At 66.8% G+C, this 17,062-nt stretch overlaps 1 protein-coding gene across 2 annotated transcripts in view; it reads left to right on the top strand.

The window, feature by feature from the left end:
- Positions 1–643: 643 nt before the first annotated feature.
- Positions 644–17,062, top strand: part of LAMA5 (laminin subunit alpha 5) — a 53,443-nt gene continuing 37,024 nt past the window's right edge. For both annotated transcript variants that reach the window (XM_060079480.1, XM_060079481.1), the window contains exons 1-6: positions 644–930; positions 5,344–5,496; positions 15,325–15,442; positions 16,248–16,366; positions 16,450–16,620; positions 16,732–16,829. In XM_060079480.1, the coding sequence (XP_059935463.1) occupies positions 649–930; positions 5,344–5,496; positions 15,325–15,442; positions 16,248–16,366; positions 16,450–16,620; positions 16,732–16,829 (941 nt within the window). In that variant the 5' untranslated portion in view covers positions 644–648. The remainder of the gene's footprint in view (positions 931–5,343; positions 5,497–15,324; positions 15,443–16,247; positions 16,367–16,449; positions 16,621–16,731; positions 16,830–17,062) is intronic.

Genomic DNA, 17,062 nt, shown 5'->3' on the forward strand with positions numbered 1-17,062 from the left:
GTATGAGGGGTGAAAAACCAAAAACCGGCTGGGGAGAGGCGGCGAGGCTGCGCTGCGCTCCGGAGTTCACCCCCTCAATCCCGGGGGGACCCCAGCGATCGGGCTCCCAGGCTGCGGTCGCTCGGGTCGCTCTGCCAGTTCTGGGGTTGCGGGTGGGGCCGGGCCGGGCCGCGGATGGGGCAGATGCCGGGGCTGGATCCGGAGCGAGCGTGCCTGACTCCCAGCCGCGGCGCCAGACCCGGGGCCGCCGGGGGCGCTCGGCCGCCGAGAGGTGCCCGAAGTTAGGGAAACAAAGAGCGGAGCCGCTGGACGGGGAAGAGCAGGCCGGCGCGCCCGGGGCCTGGGTGCCCGAGGGCGCGAGGGGGCCGCTTGGGACCGGGAGTCACGCCCCGGGGGCCGCCGCCGCGTCGCGTTCCCACGGCCCGGCCCGAGGCCAGCAGGTGTCCCTTCCGAGAGGCCGGCCGGGCCGGGGTCCCAAGGGTTAAGGCGGCCGGCCGCCCCGCCCCCTCCCCGGGGCGCGGGGCTCAGGCGCCCAGGCGGGCCGGGGCGGGGCCTGACGTCCGCGGGCGGAGCGAGCCGAGCCGGGCCGGGCGCCGCGCTGCAGACCCGCCAGGCTCCCGCCTCGCCCGCCGTCCCCGGAGCTGGAAGATGGCGAAGCCGGGCGCGCGGCCCCGCGGTTCCCGGGGCCCCGCGCCGCTGCTGCTGGCCGGGCTGGCGCTGCTGGGCGCGGTGCGGGCGCGGGCGGCAGCGGGCGGCGGCTTCAGCCTGCACCCGCCCTACTTCAACCTGGCGGAGGGCGCCCGCATCGCCGCCTCCGCCACCTGCGGTGAGGAGGCCCCGGCGCGCGGCACTCCGCGCCCCACCGAGGACCTCTACTGCAAGTTGGTGGGGGGCCCCGTGGCCGGCGGGGACCCCAACCAGACCATCCAGGTGAGCGCGGGCCGCGGGTCGGGCGGGCCGGGCCGGGGTGGCGGGGATGCCGGCGCGGGGCACGCACCGGGCTCGGACTCCGGAACTCCAGCCGGACGCGGCGAGGAGCCGCAGGGGCCGCGGAGAAGCCAGGTACGGAACGCGGCCCCCGCCTCCCGTCCCTACGCCCCGGTTCCGCCTTTCGGCGGACGGAAGGGACCCCTTCGGGCTCAGCCAGAGAAGTGCGCGTGCCTCCGGGAAGGCGGCACGCAGCGGACCCGGGCGCGGCCGGCACCGCTCGAGTTCGGCGGCGGTGGCTGGCCGGAGGGGAGGGGCTGGTGCCTGGTCCCCGGCGGCCCCAAGTCCTGGGATCCCGGCGAGGGCGGGACTTGGCCTCCCCGGCCGGCTGCCTGTGGGATGGGGGCGGACCACTCCGCCTTCCCCCGGGACAGGCTGGAACCTGCTGGCGACGGGATGGGACGGGGATGGGGCGGGAGGGGCCAGACACAGCTCTCGCTCCCGCGGGTCTGGGGAGTCGGTGGGACCCTCAAGGTGGGAGGGGGACAAACGGAGGGATTTTTAACCGAGGATGGGAACACAGACCGGCTGCCGCTCAGCCTGGGGCGATAGGGTCTGCCCCGGAGGCTCCTTGCCACCCCGTGCTGGGCCCATCCTCCCACCCCTGCCAAACCTGAAGGAGAGTCTGGGGGCCCCAAGGCTGTTGTAACCTGAGCCTCAGCCTCCGGGGACTTGCTGCCACCTTCCGGGTAGGAGAGGCAGGGGGAGGGAGGAGGTAGTTGGAGAGTAGAGTGATGCGGTGGGTGATGAATGAGGGAGCCTCAGCTGGGGCCCCTTCCCTGCCGCCTGCCCCACCCCGCCCCCCAGGGAGGGAGGAGGGAGAGGGGGCCCTGGTGCAGCAGAGCCATCCAGGACAGAAATGTCACCTCCCCTCCCCGGGTTCCTGGACCCATGCTCTCCTCAACGTCCTGTACAGCTGAGCAGGAGGTCTCAAGCCCTCGTTTCAGGTGGGGAAACTGAGGCCTGTAAAGCCCCAAAGCCAGACCAGGATCTGGCTGGGGTGAGCGGGGGCGACCTGAGACCCCACTACGGGCCCTTAGTACCTCTGGGTGACATCAAAGGGCACGGGGGGAGGAGTGGAGCTTGGGGGGGGGGTCTCCGAAGCTGCTCAGAGTGCCTGGCTCAGCCCTGGCCACCCCGCCTAGATGCTCAGCTGGGATTCCTCAGCTAATCAGCCCAGGCGCCAAGCCATCTCCCTGTTGGAGAGAGGCTCCCTGTTGCCCACCTGTGCTGCCTGGCCCAGGCCCTTGAGGAGGGGCAGCTGCGTGGATCCCTGAGGGAGGAGCCATTCATTACCACCTCCCAGTGCTTAAAGGAGCAGCGCAGGAGCTGGTGGCCTGGGGTCAAAGGCCTTCTCCGTAGCTGTGTGGCTCCCCCCCCCCGCCCCAGCCTCAGGCTCCTCATCTGTAAAATGGGAACAACATGAGGGCCGGCCTCACCCGAACTTGTGAGCTTGGCCTGAAGGGCCGGGGAAGCTGTCCGTCACACAGTGACCACTTGGCAAGTGGCAGTGGCTGTGCGTTGCAAGCGAGGGGGCCCTGAGTGAGAACTTCAGCCCTGCCCTCCCAGCTCACAGTCTAGCAAGTTAGAGCTGAAGCCTCTCTTCGAAACTCTGTAGTGCTCAGCCATTGCACCCCTGTGCTGAGGCTGCCAGGGCAGAAAGACCAGCCAGAAAGACTGAAGGCCAACCTTAGTCAAGTTGCTGGACCTACTGGAGCCTCTGCCCTGTCCTCTTGGGGGATGGGATCTGCTCACCGCCCTGGCTTCCTGTTGGGTTGGTGTTTGGGCCTGGCCCACAGACGCTGGAGCTGAGTGGCCAGGCACACCTCTCTGTCCCAAGAGCCCAGTCTTGTGGGTGGGTCAGGGAGGACGTGGGCCCAAGGCTGCAGGCCAGCAGCTCCCAGGGCCCCCTGGGGGAGATAGGACAGAAGCTGGCCAGGGTCATGCCACCCGGGGTGTGGGGTGAGCCCTGCTGGGCATCGGGGCAGCTAGGGCAGGCAGAGGGCACCTTGGGAGTCCGGCCCTGCGACTTCAGGTGGGCATCGGAGGAATTCTGGGCTGGCCCCAGCCCCGCAGGGGAAGTCGGGGGCTTGACTGCCAGCGTGGTGACTCACTGGGAGGGGAAGTCCTTATCACTGCTCCTTGCTTCCTCGCTCTGTTCCTGGCAGGACCCTCTGCAGCAGAGGGGCGGAGAGAGGCTGCTTTCCTCAGCCCCATCCGTCAGGCAGAGAGGTCGGCAGTGACCACGTCACTGAGCGGTCCCGCTGCGGCCGCATGGGGCGTAGAGTCATCTTCCCCTGATTCTCTGGGTGGACACGAGCAGACACGTCCCTTGGCTCCCTTGACCCTTGACCAAGGGAGCCTTCTTTGGAAGGCCCACCCCAGCCAGATGGCCCTACCCACCACCTCTGAGAAGCCTCCCAGCTCCGCCAGGCCCCGCACAGCCCACACGCACGTGCTTAGCACTTGGTGAGCCCCTCTGAGCCCCTCCTCTGCCCACCCTCTGGCAGTTCCCACAGGTCTGGGAGCCAGAGCCCGGGTTCCAGTTTGGGGTTCAGCATTTGAGCTGGTAGTATGGCCTGCACGGATGGTACCCCTTTTCTGGGTGTCCTCCATTGCTCCAGCCCCTCGGCATGGCACCTCTGGGTGGTGGCCCCAGGGACGCAGTTAAGAACGAGGCAGGTGCGCCTCCCCCCACCCCCCAGGAGGCAGTAAATGGAGAATTGCTGACAGCCAGACAGGTCCATGTCTCCTGTGGTAGAATAAATAAAGCACAGTGATGGGGCCGGAGAGGTCAGCTCAGCCCCTTGGGTGGTCTGGAGCTCTGGGGTTCTGCTGAGGAGGTGACAGCTGAGCTGGACGACAAGAGATCAGGGTGCCAAGGCCCCAGGCAGGAACAGAGTAGAGATAGGGTCAGCCAAAGCACCCAGCACGAGGGGTCCTGGGAGCCCGCTGGATGGGAGGCTCGGTGCCTGAGTCTGCTGCCTTCTGGTCTCTCCATCCTGGGCGCACCGTGGAAGCCAGGAGCACATGTGTCCGCGCCACGCATATGTGGAGGCTTGGGGGCTCTCTGTGGCTGCCGGGCCTGGGAGTGGGGCAGGGGATCTCCCACGCTCCCACCTCTGACTCCTAGGACAAGGTCTGGCCCCCTGGGAGGCTGGGAGGGGTGGAACGGCCGCATTTCCCAGACGTGGCCTCTCTGGGCCTCAAACAATGCCAAGTCTCCGAGGGCCGCCTTTGTGTGCAGGGGGACAGCAGGTCTGGTTTCCTCTGGGGCGGGAGGTTGGGCCTCCGCTGGGCCAGCAGCCAGGGCCCGGCTCTGCCTCTACCCCCGCCCCCGAAGCTTTCAGCACCTACTTCTCCGCCACGGGGACAGCAGGCCAGGGTGGTGCTGGGAGCCCCCTCTTTCCCCCAAAAGGACAGGGCCCCGGCAGGTGGCTGGGCCATGACAGAAGCAGCTGCCAGGCCCCGTGTGGGATCCGTTAATCCTACAGTGGCCGAGGCAGGTGCCAGCATCGCCCCCACTCTTCACACCGGGGCGCTGAGGCTCAGCCGCTGCTGTGACCTGGCCCAGTCCCAGGGCTCGGAAGTGGCACAGCCAGGAGGTCCAGGCCTCGTCTGCTGGCTGCCCACGTGCCTCAACGCTGGGGCCTGTCGCCACAGGCCGCCGAGATGGCTTAATTCCGCCTGTCTGGAGACCCTAATCCAGATGGCTCTGGGTGAGAGCCTGGTGGAGAGGTCTGGGGGATGAGCCAGTGGAGGTGGGGAGGGGCTCACATCGGGCTTGGGCCTTCCGGCTGTAGCCCCACCTTCCTTCCTCTTTAGGTCCCCCCCAGGCCCCATCCTGCAAGAGCCCTTCTGAAGCCCCCTGCGGTGGCTGGTGGTTGGGGGCCGGAAGTGGGCGAGAAACGTGTGACTTGCCCCTTGACCGGGCTCTTACCCCCTCAGCTCTAGCTACTTTGGCTTTCTTGCTGTTTACTCCTTGTTTGCTCTTCCTGCCCCAGGGCCTTTGCACAGCCAGCCCCTCTGCCTGGAGCACACCCCCACCTTATGGTGTAGGCCTCAGATGCCACCTCCTCAGGGAGGCCCGCCATGTTTTCCCACCTGCAGCGGGCACCCTGCTCCCTCCTTGCTCTCCTGTGTCCTCTGTAATGGGCGTGATCATCTCTCACATGAACCGTATCCCAAGTTGAGAATGTGTATTTGCTCTCAGTGTGTATTTGCCAGGTGAATGAGTGACTGGCGCACAAGGGTCCACAGATTGGGGGTGCGGCCAGTGTGATGGGGTGGGAGGGTGACCAGAGGGCTAAGGGGTCCCAGCCCTTCTTGTCCACCTGACCACCCCCTCCCCTACAGGGCCAGTACTGCGACATCTGCACGGCTGCAAACAGCAACAGGGCGCACCCTGTGAGCAACGCCGTTGACGGCACAGAGCGCTGGTGGCAGAGCCCACCACTGTCACGTGGCCTGGAGTACAATGAGGTCAACGTCACCCTGGACCTGGGCCAGGTAGAGTCCCTTTTTCGCCTGCTGCAGCCTGAGCCCTATGTCCCTGACCAAAGGGCTCACCGTGGGGCGAGGACCAGAAGGCGAGGTGTCCACCCAGAATGAGCTTGGGAGACTGGGCAGAGGCTGGGCACAGACGGGCTGCTGGTGGCAGGCCCATACAGACGGAGGCGTGGCGCTGGGCACCTTCCGTTTGTCTTCTCAGCATCCTCGTGGTGCACAGGGAGAGAGGGGTGCTGGATGGGGGGCTTACCAGAGGTCACGTGGAGAGTTAGGGTGAGGGGCGCTAAGGGGACAACATGGAGGTGGGGCTGAAATGCTGTGAGCCCTGGTGTTTACTCTGAGGAATTCCTCTGCAGGGAGCCAGGCTCCACTGGCCGGAGTGGGAGGGGCTCCAGGAATGCAGAGGAGGCCAGAGGAAGTGGACATTCCTAGGATACCTGTGCTGCAGAGGCCACCAAGGGGTTAGGTGTGCCCGCCCAGGCCCCTGCCCAGGCAGGGGTGGGGGGTGGGAACCAGGCGTTTCCCAATGACAAATGAGCCCCCCTTGGTGGGCCTGGGCTGCGTCCCACTCCCCACGTGACAGGCCCCGGGCCTTGGTATCCTGGCCTGTGAAATGGGCCAACAGTACCGATGCCTCCTTGGATGGGGTTGGCGGCTGGGGTGGGGATAGATGAGGCCAAGCCCAGAAGCAGCCAGCTCTGGGCCTGCCTGGGAGCTGGGCTACAAGGTCGATCCTGCTAGACCTCGCCTCCACCCCCTTCCCTGTTCATGGGGCCAGGGAAGGAGCACTAGACCGTGAGTCCAGGGGCCTGAGTCCAGGCCGGCTTTGCCGCGGTCCCGGTGTGTGACCTGGTGGGTCTCTGCTCCTTGCTGAGCCTCCATCCCACTGTCATCCTGAGGGCATTCGAGGAGAGGTGGTGAAGCATCTCCTGTGAGCCTGGCTGGAGGGGCGGGCCCTGCGGGCAGGTTCAGGGGACAATGTTGGGTGCCTCTTGCCCCAGCCCGGAGGCCTGCCGGCCTGGCGGGCAGGTGGGCAGTGAGGGTGTGGGTTTGAGTCCCAGTAAGTGGCCGATTTCCGGGGGGCCATGGGTTATCTGTTAGGCCCTGGGAGGGGCTGCCCATCGCGGGCCCTGCCTGCAGCCCCGGCTCGGGGCTGGTGGTGCTGCCTGGACCAGGTCTGGGTGGGGCTGGGCCGATTTTGCTTCAGCTCACTGGGCTTTCACTGCATCTGTGCTCTCCTTCCCCCGGAGCCTGGGAGGGACCTCAGCAACCCTGTGTTCCCCCCCAGGTGCCCCTCTCTCTGGCACTGCCACGGGTGTGGGGGGGTGCCCATGGGAGGGGGAAGGGGAAGTGCATTCTGCCTCTGCCCCAGGGTCAGTCGGGGGAACTTGTGCTGAGCTGCTGGGCCCTTCTCGCCCCTCCTCTCCCGTGGACAAGCCTGGCCAGACTAGGGCAGGGCAAGGGTCCTTGCTGGGCGCACAATGGCCTCGTCTCCATGACAACCCCAGGGTGGCCTGGAGCAGGTGGGCACAGTGCCCTCCCTAGGTGCAGTGGATGGGGCCAAGGGGCAGCTTGGATGGCGCTCAGCTCCCCCTGACTCTGTGGCCCCTGAGGCTCGGCGTCCATATGTAGGAAATGGGCCAGCGAGGTGGAGGCAGGCGGCACATCTGCTTTGTAGACTGGGCCTGGGCCGGGGAGAGGGTTTTACTGTGTATATCCTGCCCCTCCAAGCCGCAGTTTCCCCGACTGTAAAATGACGCAAATGTAAAATGACTCAAATGACTTTGTAGACTGGGCCTGGGCCATTTCCAGCCCCGTTTGGGGGGGAGATTGACCCACCCATCCACCCAGCCATGCTTCCTCTCTCCCTGCCCCCCATCCATCCTTCCTTTTTGCCACCCACCCGCCCATCCATCCACGCACCCATCCACTCACCCATCCATCCATCCATCCACCCGCCCATCCCCCAGCCCATCCACCCGCCCATCCCCCAGCCCATCCCCCAGCCCATCCATCCATCCATCCATCCATCCATCCATCCACCCACCCATCCACCCGCCCATCCACCCACCCATCCCCCAGCCCATCCACCCATCCATCCACCCGCCCATCCCCCCACCCATCCCCCCACCCATCCATCCCCCAGCCCATCCACCCATCCATCCACCCATCCATCCCCCAGCCCATCCTCCTGCCCATCCCCCAGCCCATCCACCCATCCATCCCCCAGCCCATCCGCCCATCCATCCCCCAGCCCATCCCCCAGCCCACCCCCCTAACATCCATTCATCCACCAACGCTTCTTTCCATCTACTCAACCCTCCCTCCTCTCTTCCTTCCCCCCTTTACTGACTTCCCAAAGCCCCATCTTGGTTGGGCCAGGGGGCTGCCAGCCTTGGTTGGAGTGGGAGCTGGTGAGCATGGGGGTTGCCCACCAGTGTGCTTTAGAGTTGGGTGGAGCGGAAGGGCCCGGTTTCCAGCTCCGTGGGCGAGAGGGCTCTCTTTCCGGGGCACGTTTCTGAGCCACTGTGGAATTTCAGGGGAGACTTCCGCATTCACCGCCTTCCCTTTCGGAAAAGGAGCTTGTTGCCCCTTCCTCCCTTGGCCACTGTGCGACGACTGGGTCCCTTCAGGGTGCCCTGCTCACGGGGGTCAGGGACAGAGACCAGGTCCTGCGTTGGCCGAGGAGCCCCACGTGGGGTAGGCGGTAGGGCAGGGCGGAGGTGGCATGGGCTGGAGCGCTGGGCGGGGGCGTCTCGGAGGAGTGAGCCCGACTTGTCCGGCTGGCCCTCATAGGGGCCCCGGGATCTGTGTCCTCAGGTGCCCCCAGGTCTGGTGACGGCAGCAGCTGGGCCCTGAGGATGTCCCCGGGCAGGGCAGGACCCTCTGACCACAGTCCCTGGGGCAGATGGGGAGAGAGGCCGAGTGGGAGGGGCCTGGCTAAGCTAGTTCAACCCTGGGGGCTCCTAGCTTTGGGGCTGGGCCGCTGCTCGAGGTGCAGGTCCTGGGGTGGGGCTGGGGCTTCTGTGAGGAAGCGGGCTGAGTGGGCAGTGGGGCTGGGCACTCCCAGTGCAGCGGCTGCCAGGGGCCTTTGTTCTGGGAGCTGGAGCGGATGCCCTGAGAAAGCGGGGCGGGGCGGGGTGGGGCGATGGGGGCAGCTGGCCCTGGGCATCAGAAGGACTTCCTGCCCCGGGGAGGACAGAGAGGGCTGCGTGCAGCTCCTCCTCACCCCGGGGGGTGGAGCAGGGGCTGGTGGGGCCTGGTCCCTGCGGCGTCCGCCTGTGCTGGGGCCTCGGAAGCCTGCTCGCCCTGTCTTCCGGTCACACCTCATCCTGTTCTGACCTTCCCCGTTCCAGGGTGGGTGAGGGCCGTTGGACCCTGTTCCCCGCATTCTGCAGGTGGAGAACCAGGCCCCAGGGGCAGAGAGCCAGCCGGAAGGGCGTGCAGAGGTCTAGGGCTTCGCTCTTGCCCTGCTCACCACGTGGGTCTCGGCCAGGAACCCTCAGACCTGAGAGGACTGAGCTGTAGGTCTGAGGTTTGCGGGCTGCTGGCCTCGGAAGGGAGTTCTCCAGAGCGGGAAGTCTCCACGGCTGGTGACTGAGGGGACACTTGCCCAAGTTCCAGCAGTGGCCTGTCCTCCCGGGGGGCGCAGCGGGTTCTCGCTTCTCTCCTGCGTCCTGCCTGCCTCAGGCTCCCCATCGCGGAGCCTCACCCGTCCACGTAGCCCGGTGGCCTTAAGGATCTGGGCAGGGTTAGGGCTGGCCCTGGGGGGCGTCCCCCACCCTCTCCAGACACCCGCTTCCTGGCCTGGCCGTGGGGAGGGGCTCTCGCCAGCAGCCCCTGCCCCCCACCTGCAGGCCGCAGCCCTCATTCCCCAGATGCAGGTGAGGAATGCAGATCCCCTGCCGACCCCGGGCTGTGTTTTCTCCTTGCGCCCTGGGTGGGGCGGCCCCTTGTCCCAGCCCTGAGAGGCTGGAGCTGGAGGGGAGTGGCCTGGAGACCAGGTTGTGGGGTACAGCGGGGGCGGAGGGGGTGAGGTGCAGAGCGGAGCTGGGCTGGCAGTGGAGCGTAGGCTGGGGGAGTTGGGTGTGAGGCCAGAAAGTGTTGGTTGGGAAACTCTAGAAATGCCAGGGTCGGGGGTCTGCCCTCCCTGGGGGATGGCAGGGGGCGGGGGGTGCCAGCTGCCCCCCAGCGTGTGGGGGTGTGCGCAGCACCTGGGGAGACAGCGGCAGTGTGGAGGAGAGGCCAGGCTTGGCAGGGCCAGGCCGTCTGCGCCTCGGTGCCCTCCTCTAGGTGCGGGCGCAGAGAGCACCTGCTGCGGCCTTAGTGCCGCGCTGAGGGTCCCGGACGTGCTGGCTGTTTTGCGGCTGGGGTGCCCCGTGCAGGTCCGCCCTGCCTGCCCCGGTTCTGGGCCACGCACCCTCCAAGCTGGCCCGCTCAGGGCTCCCCGGGCAGGCCCCCTGGTCCTGGCGTGCCCGCCAGTCTGTTGGGTTATGAGGTCATGGTCACTGGCCTGGCTGTCCAGACCTAGCTGGGCGCTCGGCCATGTGGCCAGTGCCCCAGGAGGGTCAGCGGGTGGCTTGAGGGAAGTGGCAGGAAGTGTGGCTGGGCTGGCCAGGCTCTAGCTGCAGTGCCCGGCAGCCAGGACAGGTGCAGGGGCTGGGCCGGACGTGGCCCCTTGAGCTGGGCTCCCGCGGAGGAGAGAGCGGGGCGTCCGGGATGGCCTCCCCACCGAGGGTCCTCGGGCCGGCACAGGCCACACCTCTCCTCGTGGGAACCGCGAGACCCTGCCTCTCTCTGCTTGTCGCTTTGCTCGGAGGACGCGGGGCCAGAGGGGCCACCCGTGCCCGGGGCTAGGGGCCACCCGTGCCCGGGGCTGGGGGCCGTTCGTCCTCGGTCCCCTGGCCATCCTGGCACACTCGTCTGCTCACACTGGGCACACACAGACACCCCCGCCACCCCACACTGACTCCCCCAGGCTCTGGTGGCCCCCAAGGCTTCTGTTCTCTGTCTGCTTTTTATTTTATTTATTTATTTATTTTTGGCTGTGTTAGGTCTTTGTTGCGCAGGCTTTCTCTAGTCGCGGCGAGCGGAGGCTACTCTTCGCTGCAGTGCGCGGGCCCCTCATTGCAGTGGCCTGTCTTATGGAGCGCGGGCTCTAGGCGCACGGGCCTCAGCAGTTGTGGCTTGCAGGCTCAGCAGTTGTGGTTCGCGGGCTCCAGAACACAGGCTCAGTAGTTGTGTCACACGGGCTTAGCTGTTCCGCGGCACGTGGGATCCTCCCAGACCAGGGCTTGAACCCATGTCCCCTGCATTGGCAGGTGGATTCCTAACCACTGCGCCACCAGGGAAGCCCCCTCTGTCTGCTTTTAAACAAATGCCGTGGTATTGGTTTCTGGCCATACAGCTCACACCTGAGACTAAACTGTTTGGGTGTCGGGGTCCCTGTGGGATAAACTCCACTTCCTGCGGCCTGGGACTGCCCATCTGGCCTGACCTGGGCCAGGCTGTAGGGAGGATGGGGTGGGGGCAGGGCCTAAAAACCCCCCTTCCAGGCAGGGGGCCCAAGACAGCCCCTGGGCAGTCGGTGGGGGGGTCTCTGAATCCCCCCAGGCCCAGCCCCGTTGAGGTGCTGGGCCACATGGGCATTTGCCCTTCACCCTAGCTGGTGGGCTCCTGCAGAGCCGTCGGAGCCCTTCCACCCCCACCCAGCCCCGGAAAGTCCCCCTGCCCTGCTCCGCACACCTGTGTGCTGGGCTCCCGGCCCCGCAGTCGGGGTCTCTGGAGCCTGTGCCCACCCTCTCTACATTTCAACGTTTTATTTTTCTTTCCAGCAGTGGCTCTTCCACTCCAGGAGTTGCATCCACATGTGGCCTGTTTTCAGGCTCCCGTTGTGTGGGTGGCCATTCTTATTTACCCAGTTGGGGGCCCCAGTAGACACGCCTGCCCGGCCAGCCCCCCTGCTGCGGCGTTCCTCTTTATCAAGGCTTCCAGATGGGGTCTCTGCAGAGAGGGCAAACCTGGGGGTGCCGGGTCAACTGGATTCAGCACACAGGGCCCCAAAGGCCAGCCCAGCAGTCTGGGGCGGGGGGCCCAGGAGGGTGGGGAGCCGGCCCGGACGCCTTGTCTAGGAGGGGCTTCCTGCCACCGCCCAGCCACGGCCTGGGACCCTGGCCCGTCCCCGGGAATCGGCACGGGGCCCTGCTTCCTGCAGGGCCAGGGCTGAGTCACAGGCTGCCTGGTGATTCATGCCGCCTGGCCCAGCGGTTGGGGGCTGGGCCCCTCCTTCCCCAGGCAGGGGCACAGGGCCTGGCCTGGGGCTCCCCAGCCCCGAAATGGGCCGGGGCAGAGGGGACGTGCGCTGGCCCTGATGACCTTGTTCTCCCAGGGGCTCCAGCCCCAGCCCAATCCCTGGGACGTGGGTGTCTGAGCCCAGGAGGCTGCCGACCAGCTGTCACCTCCTGCACTGCCATCCCTAGGGCTACAGAGACCCTCACGGGGTCTGCAGCACGGGTTACCTCTCTAGCCCTCCCTGTATGTCCTGACTCCAGCCCCGCCCATGTTCACTCCCCACCCTACACCTCTGCCTTTGGGCACCAGTGTGTGTGGTGCGGCTCTGGGTGGTGCCTCTGCGGCATCCCTGCCAGGTGGCTGCCAGCTTCTGCTGGCCTCTTCCCTTTCAAGACTTTCAGAGCCTTCACACCATTTTGAAAGGGCCTGAACCCTGAGCCCTGGTCTCTGACTTCTGCTGTGTTTGTCCCACTGCCCCATGCCCACCTAGGGCCATCTAGCCACTGAGGCCTGGGACCCACCCAGGGCCCCCAGCTCTGGCCCCAGGGCTCTGCAGCCTCCTGCCACCCCCCGCCAGGCAGCGGATACGGGGCGGATCCCCTCCTGGCGAGCCCTGGCCCTCCGAGGTCAGGCTGCGTGTGGGGGCCATCAGGGGAGCCGTGGCCGAGAGGCGGGCCCGGCTGCTGTCCTGGAGACGTGCCTGCCCCAGAATAGCCAGATTTTTAAAAATAACTCAGGAGGCTTTTGTTTGGCTTTTGCTTTAAAAGACTTTTTTTCCTTTTGTACAGAACTCTGTAGCAGCGGGAAAGGTCAGCCGGCGTTGGCAACCGAGTGGAGCCGAGCGGGCAGGGGCGGCATGGGCAGGGCCGTGTCCAGGGAGGCCAGGGGTCTGCTCCCGCTCCCGGGTCGTGCCCAGCGTGGCTGTGTGGCCCTGGGAACCAGGACCAGGTCGGGGACAGATGGGGAGAGCTGAGCACATGCCTTCCCGTCACTCCAGCCTGGGCCGGGGCCCCTGTGTGACAGCCAGATGACCAGGTAGACAGATGGACAGAAGGCAAGGGTCTTCCTTGGAGCGCACCCAGCGTGCCAGCCTGGGGGCAGAAGTTTCCATACTGCCCGAGTCCTGCCCGATTAGCATCTCCGAGTCAATATTTGTGCAAGTGCTCTCAGCTGGGAAAAATGCGACCGGCCCCTCGACCTGGGGGAGGGACAGAGCTGGCCAGCGGAGGGTGCAGCCTGGTGGCCTCGCTCAGGGAAAGGCGGGGGTGGGCCCCAGGGGGCTTGGCGGGAGGCTTTAATCTCCTTGGGGGCCTTCCGTGCGGGCCATGCTGCCGCCCCCAGAGCAGCCTATGTCCACTGCACACCCAGGCCCCCCACGCCGCCATGCCCCCCTTTCTCACGAAGACCCCTCCTGGCACAGGGGCCATCTGAGATCCCCAGGGCTCCCTGGAATGCCTGAGAGTTGGCCAAATTGCCTGCCGGGTGTAGGGTCCATCCCCCCAGAGGCTTGAGCCCCTCCCCTGGCTGGGCAGGGCCAAGTGGAAGGTGACCTCAGGGCCTGGCAGTGGGTGAATCGGCCCTCACTCCCCCCAGCACCCAGGGAAAGGCCATTCTTGGCCTGACTTGGGCCCCTCCCTGTAAACTCCAGGCCTTCCGGGAAGGGCAGGACTCAGAATGGGCGTGTCTCAGGGTCCCAGGACCTTATGCCCCCTGCCCCCCCACCCCACCCTGCCACGCCTGGGTTCTTAGCAGGCTGGCCTCCTGAGGGATGGGGCCATGAGGTGTACATGCTCCCTCCACTGTCCCTCGAGGGGGTCGTCACAGCGACTTCAGGCTGACCAGGGGTAGGGGGTGCCTGTGTGCCTTGGGCGGCCCTGGAGGGGTTCCCCACTCTGCCCCATGTGGCCATAGGCTCGGGGCCTGGCTAGCTGACCGAAGAGCAGCTGGTCCCGGGCAGAAGTCCAGAGCAGTGGACAACAGAAGGGAACCTGCTCCCCTGGGCTGGGCAGGGCCCCACTGAGGGGACGGCGGGCGGCTGGAGGCGTGACGTTGCCCTCAAGGCTGGTGGGCAGTTCAGAGCCCACCTAGGGGTGCCCCTGTGAGCAGGTCTGGCATGGGGGTGTGGGCTGGGGGTCTCCAACGGGGGCAAAGGCGCCGTCCACAGATGGCGTGCTCACTAGCTGTTTCTCTGCCCCCTCATCTGGGGCCCCCACTCTCCCCGTGTGCAGGGTGGGTGCCCAGGTCTCCCACTGGCCCTGCCCGGCTTTCCTTGGAGCCCAAACTTCATGCACAGAGACCAGCCTGGACGATGGCTCCGTCTTCGGCTTTGGGGCGGGGGAGGGGTTCACTGGCCCTCAGAGCTGTTGAGGTCTGGAAACCACAATCCCTACCCGGTGGTCACCACGTGGGGCAAGCTGAGGCTGGGTGGGCGTCAGGGTGCCGCCCCCAGAGGTGTGTGCGGGGTGCACAGCCGACGTGCGCTCTGCTCACGTGCCCACCCTCTCTGGGGTCTCAGTGGCTCATCATCGAGGCCACAGGCCGGGCAGGTACTTCCGCCTGAGCCCATGGGCTGTTCTCAGTGGCCCCAGAGCCCTTTCCTCGGGCCTGTGCCAGGTGGGGCTGGGGGCCCCAAGGCTAAGACCTGCCAGGCTGCAGGGCCAGGGGGCAGTCAGCCAAGGAGGGGCCCCACCAAGCCCCCAAGGGCACAGGACATGGGGACATCCAGGGATGCTGACCTCTGGCCAGGAGGAGAAGAGAGACGAGGGATGGGCCCCTCCCTGGGAGTGAGGTCAGGCCAAGACCCAGGGAGAGAGCAGCAGGTGGGCCCTGGGGGGTTCCGGACGCCTCTGGAAGAGCAGCCTCCCCGCTGCCTGGCCAGGTGTCCCCCCGACAGGCCAGGGCTGGGTTGGCAGGATTTCCCCGCGCCAGCTTTGGGAGGGCCCGTTTTCGTCTGTCTCCCCGCTGGGGGCTCCTGACAGTGGTAGGCAGAGTCTGGGCCCTGGTTGCTCCATGCTGGCTGCCCCTGCAGGCCGGTCAGCGGGTGAAACGGGCGGTCCTCAGTTGGCTCTGAAGATGATGGGGGCCCCCATCCCAGGACAGGGGTTCACCGGCCTGCTGTGCGAGGAGGCCAGGCTCCTGGGAGCTTGGGACACTGTCTGGCCATTTTCCCAGGCCGGCCACCAGAGCTCTGGGGACAGTGGGATGAGCTCCTGCCTCGGCCTTGCCCAGCCCCACTTCCCGGGCCCAGGAGACAGGCTGCCCGCATGTGCCCCATCTGACTCCAGTCCCTATCAGGCCTGTGTGCAGACTCACAGCAGGGCTCTCCAAGCTCCTGGGGTGGGGCTGGGGAGGCAGGTGGGGCTGGGCCCTAAGGCACCCCCAGGCCCAAGAGGGGAGCCCTCTGGAAATGCTGGGTTCCACCGGTCACCTCTGTCCTGGTGCAGGCCTCAGTGGCCAGGGGCTGGCCCTCCAGGTATGGGGGCGCCCAGGTGGCATGGAAGGGATCTCAGGGGCGTCTATACACTCACCACCCTGCAGGTTTTCCACGTGGCCTACGTGCTCATCAAGTTTGCCAACTCCCCTCGGCCAGACCTCTGGGTGCTGGAACGGTCCACGGACTTCGGCCACACCTACCAGCCATGGCAGTATTTCGCCTGTGAGTCTCCCGGGGCCAGGGGTGTCCCCTGGGGTGGGCCGCACGCTCTCTCAGGGTCTCCGGACAGCAGGCCTGCCCTCACGCCTGGCTCCTGCGTGGGTCAGGGCAGTCGGGTGCGTCTCCCCGAAGGCTGGTGGGGGTTCGGTGGCTTGTGTCCCTGAAACAGGCATGGCTGGGTCCAGGGGCCCTCGGTACCAGGAGTCTCTCGTGCCATCTCCAGGTTCGCTCTGGACTGGCCTTATGCTCCGGCAGCTCCTGAGGTGACAGAGGCGGCCAGCTTAGCTGCCCGGTCAGGAGAGCACGGGAGCCCTGCACCCCTGCTCACTGGCCGGTCGTTCCATGTGCCACCCTGACCAATCATGTCGATGGGGATGCTTCGATTGGGCGGGCCTGGGATATGTGTCCCTCCAAACTCCAAGGCCCGAGAGTGAGTGCGGGGCGGTCAGTCCTATGAAGGACAGTCAGGAATGGTCCCCCTAGGATGGGGATGGCAAGGGCCACCCAGGGGACACACTTGTTCTCTGCAGAGAGAGGGACAGGTAAGGCCATCTGGGCTCGGGGCAGGGGCAGGCTGAGCCCTGGCCTTGCCCTCCTGAGGAGCTCCCCTGTCCTCCCAAGTGGCACAGTCTTCAACGAAGCTTCGCGGGTGGGCGGCCTTCCCGCCTCGCGGTTCATGCTGCCTCCCGCTTGAGGCCATGAGGCTCCAGGGAGGTCCGGGCACGCAGGGCAGCAGGGCGCTGCCGTCGGGCCTCCTCCGAGGGCCTCCCTGGAGCCCCGCGCCCTCACCCTCCGGCGGTTCCCGCAGCCTCCAAGAGAGACTGCCTGGAGCGGTTCGGGCCGCAGACCGTGGAGCGCATCTCGGGGGACGACGACGTCATCTGCAGCACCGAGTATTCGCGGATCGTGCCCCTGGAGAATGGCGAGGTGGGCGGTGCGGCGCGGCAAGGGGGTGTGGCCGGGCGGTCCCTGCCGGAGCCACGCCCACGCCTGACCCCGCCCCTCCGCAGATCGTGGTGTCCCTGGTGAACGGACGCCCAGGGGCCATGAACTTCTCCTACTCGCCGCTGCTGCGTGAGTTCACCAAAGCCACCAACATCCGCCTGCGCTTCCTGCGCACCAACACGCTGCTGGGCCACCTCATGGGCAAGGCGCTGCGGGACCCCACGGTCACCCGCAGGGTGAGCAGGCAGGCGGGGCTTTGGGGGCTGGTGTGGGCGGGGCCCCGTGGGCTCGGGGTTGAGATCTGGGGGCAGGTGTGGGCGGGCGCTGACTGCCCCGGGCGGGCACAGTACTATTACAGCATCAAGGACATCAGCATTGGCGGCCGCTGCGTCTGCCACGGGCACGCGGATGTGTGTGACGCTAAAGACCCCACAGACCCCTTCAGGTGAGACCTGTAGCTCCCTGCCCCGCCTGAAGGAGAGGAGGCCTGGTTCCATTGCCCACCATGTCCCCCGCCCTTGTGACCCGCGCTGGCCCCTCACTGCTCGGCCTCAGTTTCCCCGTGTGCACTGTGAGGTGGAACGGCAGTGCCTGGAGCCTGGCTTGGGCCTGTTTGCCGAGCTGCCGGCAGAGGTGGAGTCTTGCCTGGACCTGCAAGCCAGCTGCCCCTCCCCCAGC

The sequence above is a fragment of the Mesoplodon densirostris genome, chromosome 16 (assembly GCF_025265405.1).
Source record: "Mesoplodon densirostris isolate mMesDen1 chromosome 16, mMesDen1 primary haplotype, whole genome shotgun sequence".
Taxonomy (NCBI): Eukaryota; Metazoa; Chordata; class Mammalia; order Artiodactyla; family Ziphiidae; genus Mesoplodon; species Mesoplodon densirostris.